Raw genomic sequence first — 15612 nt, 5'->3', positions numbered from 1 at the left:
GAAAAGAAAAGATTCATATTCACTAAGTGGGAAATGAAGGGAGGATGAAGAACATAAAACAAATGTTTTCTCTATTTCAACATAGCTTAATATTTCATTGCCTCCTAATTTAAATAGTTTGCCTTAAATCTTTCAATTGTCCTTTATTTTATTTTCAAGAATTCCTTGGTGGGGTGTTCATCCCCTGATGTCAGATAAAGGTCAAGTATTTCAAAGCAGAGTTTTTGTGAAAGGTTCACATTTCCTTCAAGGAAGGACAAAATTTGTAATTAAGCCCTGGTTTTTCTGAGGTATAAATCAAATATCAAATGTATAGTATGTAAATATTTGTCAATACACATATTTGTGCACATAACTAATGTACATATATATTTATATCTTTATGCATATGTATGTGTACATATGTGTGTGATACATATGTACTTGTATATATGTCAACCATGTGTATATATAAACACATGTGCATACACATCACACATATATACTGACAGCTGTGTACATATGTGTGTGTGATATGTATGTGTGTGTATATATGTGTACCATGTGTGTGTGTGTATATATATATATATATATAAACATATTCATATGCATAGGCATACACATATTACACACATATATATATTGACAGCGGACTCCCATTTGGTGCAAATGATGATTCCATGAATGGTCACATCGTTTTAATTTGTATTGCATATTTCCATTAGTCTAGGACCAATGGTATATTTTACATAATTAGTTTAAATACATGGAAACATATTCATATATATTTGTGTATTCAAATTCACACAGTGTGTTCACATTATTTATGCAAATTTGAATAAATGTAACCACTATGCAAGATTTCTTATTTACACTAATCAGGACCTAGCAGTGTAAAGGATATTTAAACAAAGTTCACATTAGGCATATATACAATGGTGCATATAATAAAATATCTATCCAACCATCAATTTATCCATCCATCCACCCATTCATCTACATATATTTTATGGATCTGCAATGATAGTGGTGGTTTACTTCCTCCAATGATGTGTGTTGGAACTCATCTATGATTGTCCATCTTGTGTGATTCTTGCCCATTTCCTTTCATCATCCACAGCAGGTCAACCCAAAGTGCTGGAGACTTCTCTTTAAATTTCTTAATACTGCATATATTACACTTGAGTGTGTGGATTACACATCAATTCTCTCTCACAATTACTACATGACTATTCTCCCTCTCTCTGTCTCTCTCTTTCTCTTTCTCCTGGCACCACACCATATCTAGACCTCCTCATTGCTTGACATTTGTTTTCATTAAATGTTTTAATGTCATGGGGATAATCAAAGTCGCCATCTTCTTTTATGTATTTCCTGTTTTCTAGAGGCACTAGAAGTTCCATTTGAAGCTGTTGCATTTTCATGAAGTTTTTTTATTTTTAATTATTATTTTAATTTGGTATTGATTTTGACCTTTGATTTAATGATGTTGTGCTATAATATGTGACATAATACTCAATAATTTTCCTACATAGAAGTAACTTATTCTAAAATGATTTCTATGTTAGTAGTCAATAGTTTTCAATCTAATAAGCTGCAGTCAAATTCCTTTTTTTTGTGGTGTTGCTTTCCAACTTGAATACTTTACAATTATTTGGCTTTTATCATTTCTTAATTCCAAATAATATTTTTCTGAGAAAAAATTGAATACATCATTTCCCCACATATTAACTAAGCAGATATGGTAATGTTAATATCTTTAAAACAAATTTGCAAAACTGCAAGTAAGTAAAGTGAAACTGACAGTCATTTTTTTCCTGATGATTGAAATGTGAAAGAACTGTCAGTGTAAGATTTAAACTTGGTCAATTTCCCACAATGTAGGAATATATTTACAATAAATTTAAAGGAAATATTTTATGCTGGATTTTATTCTACTTCTTCATAAGCTGAATGGCAAATCAATGTTTCTGATGTTTTAAACATATACTTAATTTCTTTACCTTTCTCATTCGCTTTACTACATTAGTGCCTTGCAAAAAACAACAGGCAAACGAGGAATCGTTATCTCTCGTTCCACATACCCTACTGGTGGTCGATGGGGAGGACACTGGCTTGGTGACAACTATGCAAACTGGGATAATATGGACAAATCCATCATTGGTAAGTAGCAATTATTATCATAAACCATTTAAATTTGGATCATCATGGTTAAGTATTCTAATTTTGTTTTTAAAGATAACATTAGAGACTTTCTCAAATGCTTTGCTGAAATCAAGCTTAAATGTTTAGAGCATCCCCCTGTCAATCTCTTTACTAGAAATTTCAATACTTCAAAAATCTGTCATTTCATCTGGGGATACTTCTCTCACTCACTCTGAATACAACCTTTATATGACATAGTCCGTTGTATTTTGAGAGGTGTGGTTGAAGAATTCATCAACTTACATCAAATAAGGTGATAAACAATTCTTTTTTTCTTCTTTTTCTTTTGAGAATAGGTCTTTGTAACTCACCTGACTAGAACTGCAAGGGCCAATCACATGTCCCGTGCTATTGCTGATCTGCACAGAAGCTTTGACCTTTTCTGTTTCTGATCTAGGCCTGCATGCCCTTCCTGATGCAGCCCAGGGCTCCACCCCCTTGCCACAAACACCCCTCTTCAGTGCTTACTGTGCTGGGGATAGCTTTAGTTCAGATCCCTGATGGTTTTTAGCCTTCCTGCAATTTTGAACTCCTGAACTCAAGTGGTCTGGCAGTTTCAGCTTCTCTGATAGGAGAGATAATAGGCATATAATACCATGCTTGGCAGATTATGGTCATTTCTGGATTTGCCTTGGTTTATATTTCAATACGAGATCTTCATTTCATTGCAGAATCTGTCCTTGAAGAATTCTAATTTCAAAGGACCTGATAAAATTTTGGCTCCTAGAGATCTATAACTTGTGCATTGCGGAAGCCAGGATTATCTCCGTCCTGTAATAATGCAAGAAAGGCCAATCTAGTTATGAAAGAAAAAAAAAGGAAGAGAGAAAGGAAGAAAGAAAAAAGGAAGGAAAGAGAGAAGGAAGGATGGAAGGAAGAAAGAAAGAGCAATTAAGAAAGAGAAAGGAAGGAAGGAGGAAGAAAGAGAGAAGGAAGAGAGGGAGGAAGGGAAGGAAGGGAGGAAGAAAGAAAAGAAGGAAGGAAAGAAGAAAAAAGGAAGAAAAGAGAAAGGAAGTAAGGAGAAAGGAAGGGAGCAGGAAGAAAGAGAGAGAAAGAAAGGGAGGAAGTAAGAAAGGAAGATAGGCAGGCAGAAAATTGGATGAAAACCAGGAAGGAAAGAGGGAATGAAGGAAGGAAGAAGAAAGGTGAAGGAAGGAAGGAATAAAGAAGTTTCACTAATTGTAGGTTAGAATATTTATAACCAAATGTAGTTTCTTTGCAGGAATCTCCATAAAATAATTAATCCTTTTTAGTTGAAGTTTTAATGATGCAGTTTCTGTATGCACATATAAAATTTGCTAATGATTATTTTACACATAGGTGTAGATTGTTTTTCATATACTTTGCTGTGGTAAATTAGAACCAGAAGTACTCATTTTAAAACCTTATGATGTACAAAACCTTATAATGTGTGAATGTGTCATTGTGGTGCTAGTTAGTGGGTTTCAGTACTACATGGAAGGAAAAGTTTATACGACTCTATATCAGAGAAAAATAAGCAATGTGATTGGAAATTAGAACAGTGTTCCATTCAGTCCATTATTTTAGCTTTGAAGAGAGAATATCCAGGAAAACTTCCTTCCTGGAAGAACGTAGAAACCAACTTCCATTGTCAATGTCCCAGTAATAAGCCATTACTGATCTGTCAGCCAGACTTTTTCAAATCCCATTTTAAAATCATCTATATTGGCCATCTATAAGGATTTGGATTAACAATAGCATTGTATTTATTAGTCAATGAAGAGGTAAAGGCCAGAGTTAAGCTAGAATTCTGGCATTAGAATTCCTGCCAGATAGCTCCTTAGGATAGACAGAGGAACAGATAGCTTGAATTTTCTTCTTATAAATCATTATTCATGGCAAAATATAACAAATTATTAAAAAAAGTCACTTTGAATTGCTGTATAACATAAGAAACAGTATTAGAACATATCTACATAAAGAAAAGCTGAATCATAAAATATTTAAGGGGGAGTGGTAATTTTTTGGGTGTTTTGACTGACTAAATGGCAAGAAATATTTTGCCAATCATTGGTTGAACAATCATTCATAGAATTATAAGCATGGATATGAAATATTCTGCAAAGGGAAACTAGTCCTTCCCTCATCACTCAATTTACTAATGAGGGAATTGAGATCTACAGAATTTAAATGACTTACTTAAGGTCCTGCTGGAAGTAAGCAAAAGAATCGGTTTTAAAAGTCAGGGTTTTATACTGTCTCAGTCAGCAATTAAGTATAAACTATGAGCCAGGATCCAGAGATAAAAATAATAAAAATGAACATCCTCTTCGTGTTGTCAGAAATAACCCAAAGATATGTGAATAAATATACCTTATTTTTAATTTGCAGAACTGTTCAAATCTAAATATGTAACTGGTGCAACTGAGGTCATATGAAATACACTTTTCCCCCTTATTTGTCATATAAACAGTATCTCTGACTGTCTCTCTCTTTCACTCTCTTTATTTCTTTCTCTGTCTCTTAGTCTCTGTCTGTCTTTCTACCTCTATCCCCTCCCTCTAATTTTCTTCTCTATTTTGTCAGAATATGTTGGTAAATGTCAGCAAATACCTCCTCAATTTTTCCAAAGATTTTCAAATAAATTTGTTCAAATCAATAGAGTTTTACAATCACTCTTATAGGAATTCTGGCATGTTTGGGTAGCTAGTCGACTTTTCTGTTTAACATCACACGTTAAAATATTTTTGTTATACATTTTAGAAGTAGGTGGGTTCAGAAGGAATTGTGTTGGAATTCATCTCTTACTTTTTAAAGAGAAGTTCTTTAATTTTTCCTATTGATGGATAGAAGGATGGAGGCAAAATAATTTAAAGGTTTAAAGAATTCTTGAATAAGGGACTGTAAAATTAGATTCATTCCATTTTAATGAAATGATCATTGCTCTTAATAAAGTCATCCAAATAATTGCAAGAACTGTTTCCATAAATGTGAGTTCCATATTTAAATAAATGCAGAAAATTCTATTTGTTTTCAAAGAATGCAATTTTGAACCTATATCTTCGTTTTTTCTCTAACAGTGATGGGTATAAAGCTAAAATATGTTCCAATACCTTATCATGTTACATAGAAGCCAACTATTTATGTTTTTCATTATTAACTCTCACAAGACAGATATTACTGTCATGGTCATTTAAATGCTATAGGCAAAATATACTACTATTCCATGAAACAGATAATATTGTTGATTGATTTATAAATTTAATACAATTTCAACAATATGACAGTGGGCATATTTATATGGAGGATTGGACTTGTAGTCAGTCAGAAACACAAAGGGCTGGATTTCACTTCTGACACTAACTGTGGCCTCTCTCCTAACCACTGTTCCATCCTAAAGAGGAAATAATACCGAATCATCAAGTATTTATTTAGTGAGTACTATATGCTATGCACAAATATGCTTTTCATACCCACCTCACAGGGATTTTGTGAGACTTAAATGTTAACAATACAGGGTATCTCAAAAGCTACTACTACCACCATCACAAACACTACCACCACTGCTACTGCTGCTACTACTACCACTACTACTGATATTACTACAGCTATTAGTTATTGTTGTACTGGTAATAGCACAAAAAGTGAAGCAATCATAAAATGCCCAAAGAATCTATAGTTTATTATTAAAGTGATTTTCTCTCTGTTTTAGGTATGATGGAGTTTAGCCTCTTTGGGATATCATATGTAAGTATCATTAATTTACTCATGTCCTTGTTTTAGCACAGTTTTTTTAAAATGAACTGAATTGACATTGAATTTAAAATGGCAATATGTTACAGATTGGCGCTGACATCTGTGGCTTCTTCAACGATTCAGAATATGAGCTGTGTACCCGATGGATGCAACTTGGATCATTTTACCCATTTTCTAGAAATCATAACATTGCATTTACTCGGGTATGTAGTTGGTGCATTCGTGTTTCCCTGACTCAGATATTCTCAATACTTAATTCCTTCCAGCTTCTGTAATTGGGTCTGTAAAAATCCCTCTTTAGGGAAAATGGCCTTAACCAAGAACATTTAATGCCAAATGAATAGCAGAGTTAATCTCATAAATGGGAGATTGAATGAATGGCACTATAGAAAACTTTGTGACTTTACAAAAAAAATGGTTTGGTTATAGTCAATACATGATTCTATTGCAAAGTGATTTGGAATGACACAAGCTTATTCACACTATACCTATAACAATATTTTACATAGAATAACTCACATTTTTACATCTAATCTCATTTGTCCCCCCTCTAACACATGCTATTTTGTGACCCTGGCCAAGTCCTTAAACCTTTTGGCATTCTAAGACTATTAATTCCAGAAAAGGTGAAGACCTGCATTTGTAGAGGGATTGTCCTTTCCTGAGAGTTATTTAGCCATTGAAATGGCAGGTACAGTTTCTATCCCTATTCTGATCCTTCTCATTTTATTGTTACAATTCTTCGATACAGGTACTACAGGCATTTTTTATCCCCATTTTACAGATGAAGAAGCTGTCCAGAGATTCTGATGTTCCCATAGTCACACAGCTACTGAGAATCAGAGATGGAATTGGAACCTAGGTTTTTCTGACACCAGGGCTAGCACTCTAACTCCTATGCTACCCAGCTTCTATTTAGGCTTCGTATAGGTAATAGAAGTTGAAGGGCTAGATTTCTTTCTTAAGATCATGCCTAAAACCCAAATCACTCTGGCTGTCATTGATTAACCAATAACAGGTCCCAGCCCAAGCCTCACTTGGTCATTGTTTGGGCCCTGATGGCTCAGAGGGAATATAAGTAGCAACTGTGTCAGTTTTAGCCAGAAACCCTGAGGGTCTTCCCCTCCCAGACTTTTTTTTTTAAACTAGGTAAAAGAGGCCATTCTTCTTCTCATTTCTTACCCAGCCTTCATTACTGAATGGACATTGCCTCAGTCAGACTGAGACCTGAAAAAGACCTTAGCTTGAACAGACCAAGGTCTCCCACTCCATCCTGGGCCATCTTCAATCATCTTGATCTATATTTTGCCATTGGGACCAGATGGCTCTGGAGGAGAGATTGAGGATGGTGACTTTGCACGGCCCTCCTTTGTTGTTGTTGTTGTGTTTGTCCTTCATTCTGGAAGAGGACCATGGCATCAGGGATATAATGACATGAATTGCAGTTGACTTTCATTTGAGGGAAGGAAGGCTGTGCAAGGTCACCAGCCTCATTTTCTCCTCCTCTTACCCTTAAATCCAATTCACTTGTAAGTCATGGCATCAGCTCCCTGATGTTATAGTTTTCTTCAAGTATGAAAGACAAACAAAACAACAGCTAATAGACACATTCAGCAAAAAGTGGGTTCAGGTCCCACACCTGGTATTGACTCTGACCCATAGCAAGTCACTTTCCAATCCAATAAATCCAATAAACATTTAAGTCCTTACTATGTGCCAGGCACTGTGCTAAACATGGGAGATACAATTAATTAAAACAAAGATAATCCCTGCCCTCAGGGAGTTTATAATTTAATGGGGTGGGGGAGAGAGCACAAAAAAGGAGGCAGGAAAGTGAGGGGAAGGGGGAAGGAGGACGACCACTGTGATTACCTGCCATGGGATCACTTTGTTCATGGAGCTGAAAAAAAAACAGGCAGAGCAGCAGATACAGAGTGGAGGGAGCCTGGGAGTCTGGTTTCTGCCCTCTAAAAAGAAACATGTTGTGAGGAGTATGGTAGCACAGCCTCCAGCCCTTCAATCAGAGGAAGAAAAGGCTGAGGGAGGTGGTGTCAGTCAAGGCTTGAGTTAACAGGAGGGTGATAAGATTAATGATGATGACCTTAACCTGGGAAGGGCATCTTGTTCTAAGGAGTTGAAAAAAAAAAAAAGAACAGGCAGGGCAGTACATGAAGAGGGGACTCCTTAAGCTTTCTAAGTTTCCTTTTTCCTACTTGAAAAATGAAGGGGTTGGATAAGATAGATGCTAAGGTCCTTCCTAGTTCTAAATTTATGAACTATGTGAGGTATGTTATGTGAATAGCATTATCTCCATTTTCCAGATGAAAAACCAGAGGCTCAGAGAGGTGCCCTGATTTTTATGGAGGCATGTAGTTATTAAGCATAATAGATATTAAGATTCCAGCCATGTCTTCTTATTTTAATTTTCCAGTGCCATTGCCATGTGCCTTTAGAAATCTGCTATGAAAGGTTGAAATTCCCTGTCTCTGAAATGAGAAAGATGTCCCTATCACAATGATTGTGCTTTTCTCCCTTGGATCATTTGCCTCTCTCAAAGAAAAGACATTTCAGGTCCTTGGTCCTAGTGAAAAATCTGGAGAAAATCTTTTCTTGTTTGTTTTCCCCAAATGGAAACAAAACAAATAGGAAGATCCATCATCAGTCAGAATGAAACTTCCTTTTTAAAGGATACAAAGCTATCATTTGAAGCTAGGATATAAAGCCAAAGTTAAAAAAAATGAAGAAAAAAAAGTTTTTGAAAAACCCTAATGCTTTTTGAATCAGGGAAATCTAGCCAGGCTTTGTGGAACAAAGCATATATGAGCATCCTTTAATAATTTTGAATGCCTTACCCATCCCTAATGTTGAATGTGGTCAGAGAAGGTTGGTTATCCTTGGGGATACAGCACACAATCAGAACTAAGATGTTAGACCGTGAGTCAGGAAGCCTTGGGTTCAAATCTCACCTCTGATACTTGGTACCTGTGTGACCATGGGAAAATCACATGACTCCTCTGTGCTTCTGTTTCCTCATCTGTAAAATGAGAATGAAAATACTCATTATGCTTTTGTCATTGACCTATTGTGTCTCAAATAGATAATGTATGAATGCTCCATATTAGTTGTAAGGATCTTAAAGACTTTCTGGGGACCTATAGCAAATTTAGAAATTGTTTGATTCTTTGCTTCCCTCTTAGTCTTTTTTAATTGCACTCAGATTAGAAAGACTAGGCTAGTGCAAAAGAAAGAATGCAGAATTTGAGTCACATCGTCTGGGTTCAATGGCTACCTCCACCACCTGCTGAATTAGGTCAGCAAGTTAAGGAACCTCTTTGAATTCCCATTTCCTTCTCTTCTTCCTCTTTCACCTCCTCCTTTTCTTCCTACTCCTCAAACTCCACCTCCACTTCTCTTCCTCCTCCTCCTCATAATAATAATAGTAATAATAACCACCACCACCACAACGATAATAAACAGTAGCTCGCATTTATAGTGTGTATATGCCAGACACTATGCCAAGTGCTTTACAAACATTACCTAATTTAATCTTTACAACAATCTCGTAAGATGATATTATTATAGCCATTTTCTAGTTGAAGAAACTGAGGCAAATAGAGATGAAATGACGTACTCATAGACATACAGCTAGTAAGGTCTACTATTAGATTTGAACTCAGGTCTTCCTTACTCCAGGCCCAGAGCTCTGTCCACTGATCCACATGAGAAGGTTACACAAGACAATTTCCACAGGACTTCTGTCTCTGAATCTGTGATCCTGATGCTCTTTTCCACAAAAAAGGAATGTTTTAATGAGATGATAGTAAATGTACAGGGAAAAGTGGGTTGATACCGATGCAGTAATACTAGCTCACAACACTGAGAGTTGTCATAATGGTAAAATATCACTTTGAAAACCTTAAAGATGTTCATAAAGTAGAAGTCTGGGCAGTGGAAAGTGCGTTGTGTTTGCCAAGAGGACCCAGGTTTAAATCCCAGCTCCCCGGGCCCTCAGTTTCCTCATCTGCAAAATGAAGCCATGGAGCTAGATGACCTTTTAAGGCTATGATCCCACAAAATGAGGAACCTGTTGAAGTTTTTGCCTGTGTAGGGACACTGACCATGGATACTTTTTTTTGAATCCCTACATTTCTTTTTTTTTTTGTTCCCTTCCCTCACCTCTAGGTATATAACCCCACCATTTAAACTGACACATTAACCATGGAAATATAAGCTGACTAAAGAAATGCCTAATATCGCAATGACATTGGTCATATTGTAAATCTAACAATGTAGATGGAATTGGAGGAATGATAAAATTCAGCATATTCATTTTTGCCTCTGTAAATGAGACATTGTCAGTGGATTTATCTATCTATTTATTTGTTTATTTGTTTATGTAAGCTCAACAAAAAGGATAAAGTGACTTCTATATGCATGGCTTGGTGGTAGGCATTAGGAATGTAAGGAAAACAAACAAACAAACAAATGACCAGGCTTTTTCAGGGCAAAAAGCTTGCCCTTAAGAAGCACACACATACATACACATAAATATATATATATGTATAATGTGACTATGATTATTATTGGGGTTGAGAGAGCAATATAATGTTATGTCGTTATAATAATGTGCATTTCAACTTGTTCAGAGACAAGATCCTGTTTCTTGGGATGAAGCTTTTCAAAATATGTCCAGGAATGTTCTTAATATCAGATACACTCTACTGCCTCATTTCTACACATTAATGCATGAAATCCACGCTAATGGTGGTACAGTCATCCGTCCTGTCTTCCATGAGTAAGTATAAATGAAGCATGAATATAGTGCTGTGTAGACTGAGTTTTAATTATTTAATTTCTTTACATCCCCCAAGATGTTCAATTGTGACTTTTGAAAGAGTTTTTTTTTGTTATTCTTTGAAAAATATTTTGGAATGTATGAAATATCTAATCACAGTTGATTATCTTACAATATTACTGTTACTGTGTACAGTGTTCTCCTAGTTCTACTCATTTCACTTTGCATCAGTTCATGTAAGGCTTTCCAGGTTTTTATGAGAGCATCTGGCTCATTATTTATTTTTTTAATTAATTTAGTTAATATTTTTAGTTTTCAGCATTAATTTTCGCAAGTTTGAATTACAAATTTTCTCCCCATTTCTACCCTCCCTCCCACTCCAAGATGGCATATATTCTGATTACTCTGTTCCCCAGTCAGCCCTCCCTTCTGTCACCCCACTCCCCTCCATTTCCTTTTCCCTTACTTTCTTGTAGGGCAAGATAGATTTCTATGCCCCATTGCCTGTATATCTTATTTTCTAGTTGCATGCAAAAACTTTTTTTTTTGAACATCTGCTTTTAAAACTTTGAGTTCCAAATTCTCTCCCCTCTTCTGTCCCCAACCACCCTCCCTAAGAAGGCAAGCAATTCAACATAGACCACCAGTGTCTCATTATGTAAAACCCTTCCACAATACTCATGTTGTGAAGGACTAACTATATTTTTCTCCTTCCTATCCCCATTTATTCAATTTTCTCCCTTGACTCTGTCCCTTTTTGAAAGTGTTTGCTTTTGATTACCTCCTCCCCCATCTGCCCTCCCTTCTATCATCCCCCCTTTTTTATTTCCTTCCTCCTTCTTTCCTGTGGGGTAAGATACCCAACTGAGTGTGTATGGTATTCCCTCCTCAGGTCAAATCCAACTGAGAGCAAGATTCACTCATTCCCCCTCACCTGCCCCCTCTTCCCTTCTTACCAAACTGCTTTTTCTTGCCACTTTTATGTGAGATAATTTACCCCATTCTATCTTTCCCTTTTTCCCTCTCTCAATATATTCCTCTCTCATACCTTAATTTGATTTTATTTTTTTAGATACCATCCCTTCATATTCAACTCACCCTGTGCCCTCTGTGTGTGTGTGTGTGTGTGTGTGTGTGTGTGTGTGTGTATTCCTTTCAGCTACCCTAATACTGAGATCTCATGAATTATACACATCATCTTTCCATGTAGGAAAGTAAACAAAACAATTCAATTTTAGTAAGTTCCTTATGATTTCTCTTTCTTGTTTACCTTTTCATGCTTCTCTTGATTCTTGTGTTTGAAAATCAAATTTTCTATTCAGCTCTAGTCTTTTCACTGAGAAAGCTTGAAAGTCCTCTATTTTATTGAAAATCCATATTTTGCCTTGGAGCATGATACTCAGTTTTGCTGGGTAGGTGATTCTTGGTTTTAATCCTAGCTCCATTGACCTCCGGAATATCATCTTCCAAGCCCTTTGATCCCTTAATGTAGAAGCTGCTAGATCTTGTATTATCCTGAGTGTGTTTCCACAATACTCAAATTGTTTCTTTCTGGCTGCTTGTAGCACTTTCTCCTTGATCTGGGAGCTCTGGAATTTGGTAACAATATTCCTAGGAGTTTTCTTTTTGGCATCTTTTCCAGGAGGCAATCAGTGGATTCTTTCAATTTCTATTTTACCCTCTGGCTCTACAATATCAGGGCAGTTCTCCTTTATAATTTTTTGAAAGATGTTATCTAGGCTCATTTTTTGATCATGGCTTTCAGGTAGTCCAATAATTTTTAAATTATCTCTCCTGGATCTATTTTCCAGGTCAGTGGTTTTCCCAATGAGATATTTCACACTGTCTTCCATTTTTTCATTCCTTTGGTTCTGTTTTATAATATCTTATTTCTCATAAAGTCACTAGCTTTCACTTGCTCCAATCTAATTTTTAAGGTAGTATTTTCTTCAGTGGTCTTTTGGACTTCCTTTTCCATTTGGCTAATTCTGCCTTTCAAGGCATTCTTCTCTTCATTGGCCTTTTGGAGCTCTTTTGCTATTTGAGTTAGTCTATTTTTTAAGGTGTTATTTTCTTCAGTATTTTTTTGGGTCTCCTTTAGCAAGTCATTGACTTGTTTTTCATGGTTTTCTCACATCCTTCTCATTTCTCTTCCCAATTTTTCCTCTACTTCTCTAACTTGCTTTTCCAAATCCTTTTTGAGCTCTTCCATGGCCTGACACCAGTTCATGTTTTTCTTGGAGGCTTTTGATGTAAACTCTTTGACTTTGTTGACTTCTTCTGGCTGTATGTTTTGGTCTTCTCTGTCACCAAAGAAAGATTTGAAAGTCTAAGACTGAATCTGGGTGCATTTTCCCTGCCTGGCCATGTTCCCAGCCAACTTACTTGGCCCTTGAGTTTTTTGTCGGGATATGACTGCTTGTAGAGTAAAGAGTACTTTGTTCCAAGCTTGAGGGGCTGTGCTGTTGTTTTCAGAGTTATTTCTACACAGCAAGCTCTGCCACACCAGCTCTCCTCCTCCCCCAAGAACCACCAACCCAGACTGGACTCAGATCTCATGCAGGCCTGCTCTGATCTGCCACTTAATCCCTCCCACTGGTTGGGCCTGGGGCGGGAAGCAACTGGAGCTGTAGTTCTGTGGCTGCACCACCCCCGCTGTCCAAGGGGCAGTGGCCGAACAGTGAACTCTTTTCACTCTGTCCCCACAGCTTTTCCCGCTAACCTTCTCTGTTGTCTTTGGTGTTTGTGGGTTGAGAAGTCTGGTAACTGCCACAGCTCACTGATTCAGGGCACTAGGGCCTGTTCTGTCCGGCTCCTGGTCTCGTTGGTCTGGGTGCAGCCCTTGCTGGGCTCCGCTCTGCTCAGCTCCCAGCTCCGTGAGCAATAGACCATCCAGGCTATCCTCGGCTGGATCCCTGCTTCCCTCTGCTATTTTGTGGGTTCCGTAGTTCTAGAGTTTGTTCAGAAACATTTTTATCATTGTTTGGAGTGTCCTGGGGGAGAGTTTTAAGCAAGTCCCTGTTTTCCCGCCACCATTTTGGCTCTGCCCCCAATATTTTCTTTATAACTTATAATTTTAAAGAATTGCCTAGAGCACCGAGGAATTAATTGACTTCCCCAGAGTCAGACAATTTCCATAAAAGGTGGGACTTGAACCCCTGTCTTGCTGGTATGAAGGCTAGCTCTTAACTATATTACATAGCCTCTCTCCCCTGGAGTTGCCACCATGGAGTGAGTCCAAAGTACCTGACATCTCAAGTACTGCAATAGCCTGCTGGTTGGTCTCCCTGCCTTTCCCCCCATTCCATTCCATCTTACCCTCAGCTTGTGAAGCACAACTGACCATGTAACCCTTCCTCCATACTCAGCAACCTTGAATGGAACCTTACCATCTCCAGAATCAAATAGAAAATCCTCTGTTATTCAAATACTATCAAAACATGCCCTTTCCAGTTTTTGTATACTTTAAATCATCTTCCCCACCTCCATGATACAGTGTCACTGGGCTCCTTGCTGTTCTTCACACAATAATCTTCATCTGCTGACTCTGGGCACTTTCACTAGCTGTCCTAAATGTTTAAGATTGTTTTTCTCCTCATCTCTGCCTCCCAGCTTTCCTGGACTGCTTCAAGTCCCAGCAAAATTTTAGGGTGCCATTTTGTGGTTGGTTGTGGATGAACACAGGAGAATTATGGCAATTTGCTGCTTACTCAACCATCTTGGCTCCCAGAAGTTGTCCCAAGTTTTAGACATTTTGAGTTTACAATATTTAAGTAGCTATAGTTTGAAATGTTCAGTAGACAATTGGAAATGTGACAGTGTAAGTCAACAGCAAATCTGAGAATCATCTGCCTAGAGATAATAATTGAGTCAATGGGAGCTGATGAGATCATGAAAAGTCATAGTATTGAAAGACAAAAAAAAGAGGGCCTAGGAGAGGGCTTTGAGGGCTATCCATAGTTATTGGGTGTGACCTGGATGAAGATCCACAAAGGAGACTGAGAAGAGGTCAGACAGGTTATAGAACCAAATGATAATGATGTCATGAAAACCTAGAAAGAAGAGAATATCAAGAATAAAAGCATGATCAAGGAATGTAGAGACATCAAGTAGCATAAAGATTGAGAAAAAGATTTTCAATTTGGCAATTAAGAGATCATTTGTAATGCTGGAGAGAGCAATGTTGGTTCAATGGTGAAGTTGGAAGCAAGACTGCAGAAAGTTAAGAAGACAATGAGAGGAAAAGAAGTGGTGGAACCAGTTCTGGTCTGCTTTGTCCATGATTTTAGCCAGGATAGGGTGGGGAGACAGAAGATGATAGTGACTGAGTATCAATGGATTAAATGAGCAATTTTTTGAGGACTGAGGAGACGTTGGTAAGCTTGAAGTGATGTAGAGGCAGATGTTAGAAACAGAGAGATTAAAGATAAATGAGAGTGTGAGGATAATTGAGTGTGGAATCTGCTGAAGAAGATGAGATGGAAGGGACTAACTTGGGAATGTGGAAAGCTTTTCCTTGGCAAGGTGGAGACAATTCATTTTCTTTCCTCTTACTATCTCTCTTTAAAAAAATGAAAGAAAAGAAAACCATTGCAACAAACTGAAGGTGTTGTTCTGGGTTGTTTATTATTGTATTTGGTTTTCATGACTAACATCGCTGAAATAGTAGGTGTTACAGACTAATTGCCAGCCGCCACAAAGGTGTTAGGTAGGTGAAACAGGTATTATATAATTCTACACCTGATTCTAGTCCACAGTTTTCCTTACAAACTCTATAAAAAAACACAAAGAAAACACAAAACAAAAACCAAACCAAACCAAACAACCCTCCCCACCAAACAACCCAACAACTTTCAATTCAAAGATGTCCTTTTATTCTTGGAAGTACAACCTTTATTTTCAAGTCCTCTGGTGTT

At 37.2% G+C, this 15612-nt stretch overlaps 1 protein-coding gene across 1 annotated transcript in view; it reads left to right on the top strand.

The window, feature by feature from the left end:
• Positions 1-15612, top strand: part of SI (sucrase-isomaltase) — a 114655-nt gene that overhangs the window by 87810 nt on the left and 11233 nt on the right. Inside the window, exons 37-40 of the mRNA XM_036756320.1 lie at positions 2009-2142; positions 5858-5892; positions 5988-6104; positions 10548-10696. Of these exons, the coding sequence (XP_036612215.1) occupies positions 2009-2142; positions 5858-5892; positions 5988-6104; positions 10548-10696 (435 nt within the window). The remainder of the gene's footprint in view (positions 1-2008; positions 2143-5857; positions 5893-5987; positions 6105-10547; positions 10697-15612) is intronic.

Source organism: Trichosurus vulpecula, chromosome 4 (assembly GCF_011100635.1).
Source record: "Trichosurus vulpecula isolate mTriVul1 chromosome 4, mTriVul1.pri, whole genome shotgun sequence".
In the NCBI taxonomy this organism is placed as follows: Eukaryota; Metazoa; Chordata; class Mammalia; order Diprotodontia; family Phalangeridae; genus Trichosurus; species Trichosurus vulpecula.
Note: the sequence above shows the minus strand (reverse complement) of the source record. Positions and strands in the feature narration are given on the sequence as shown.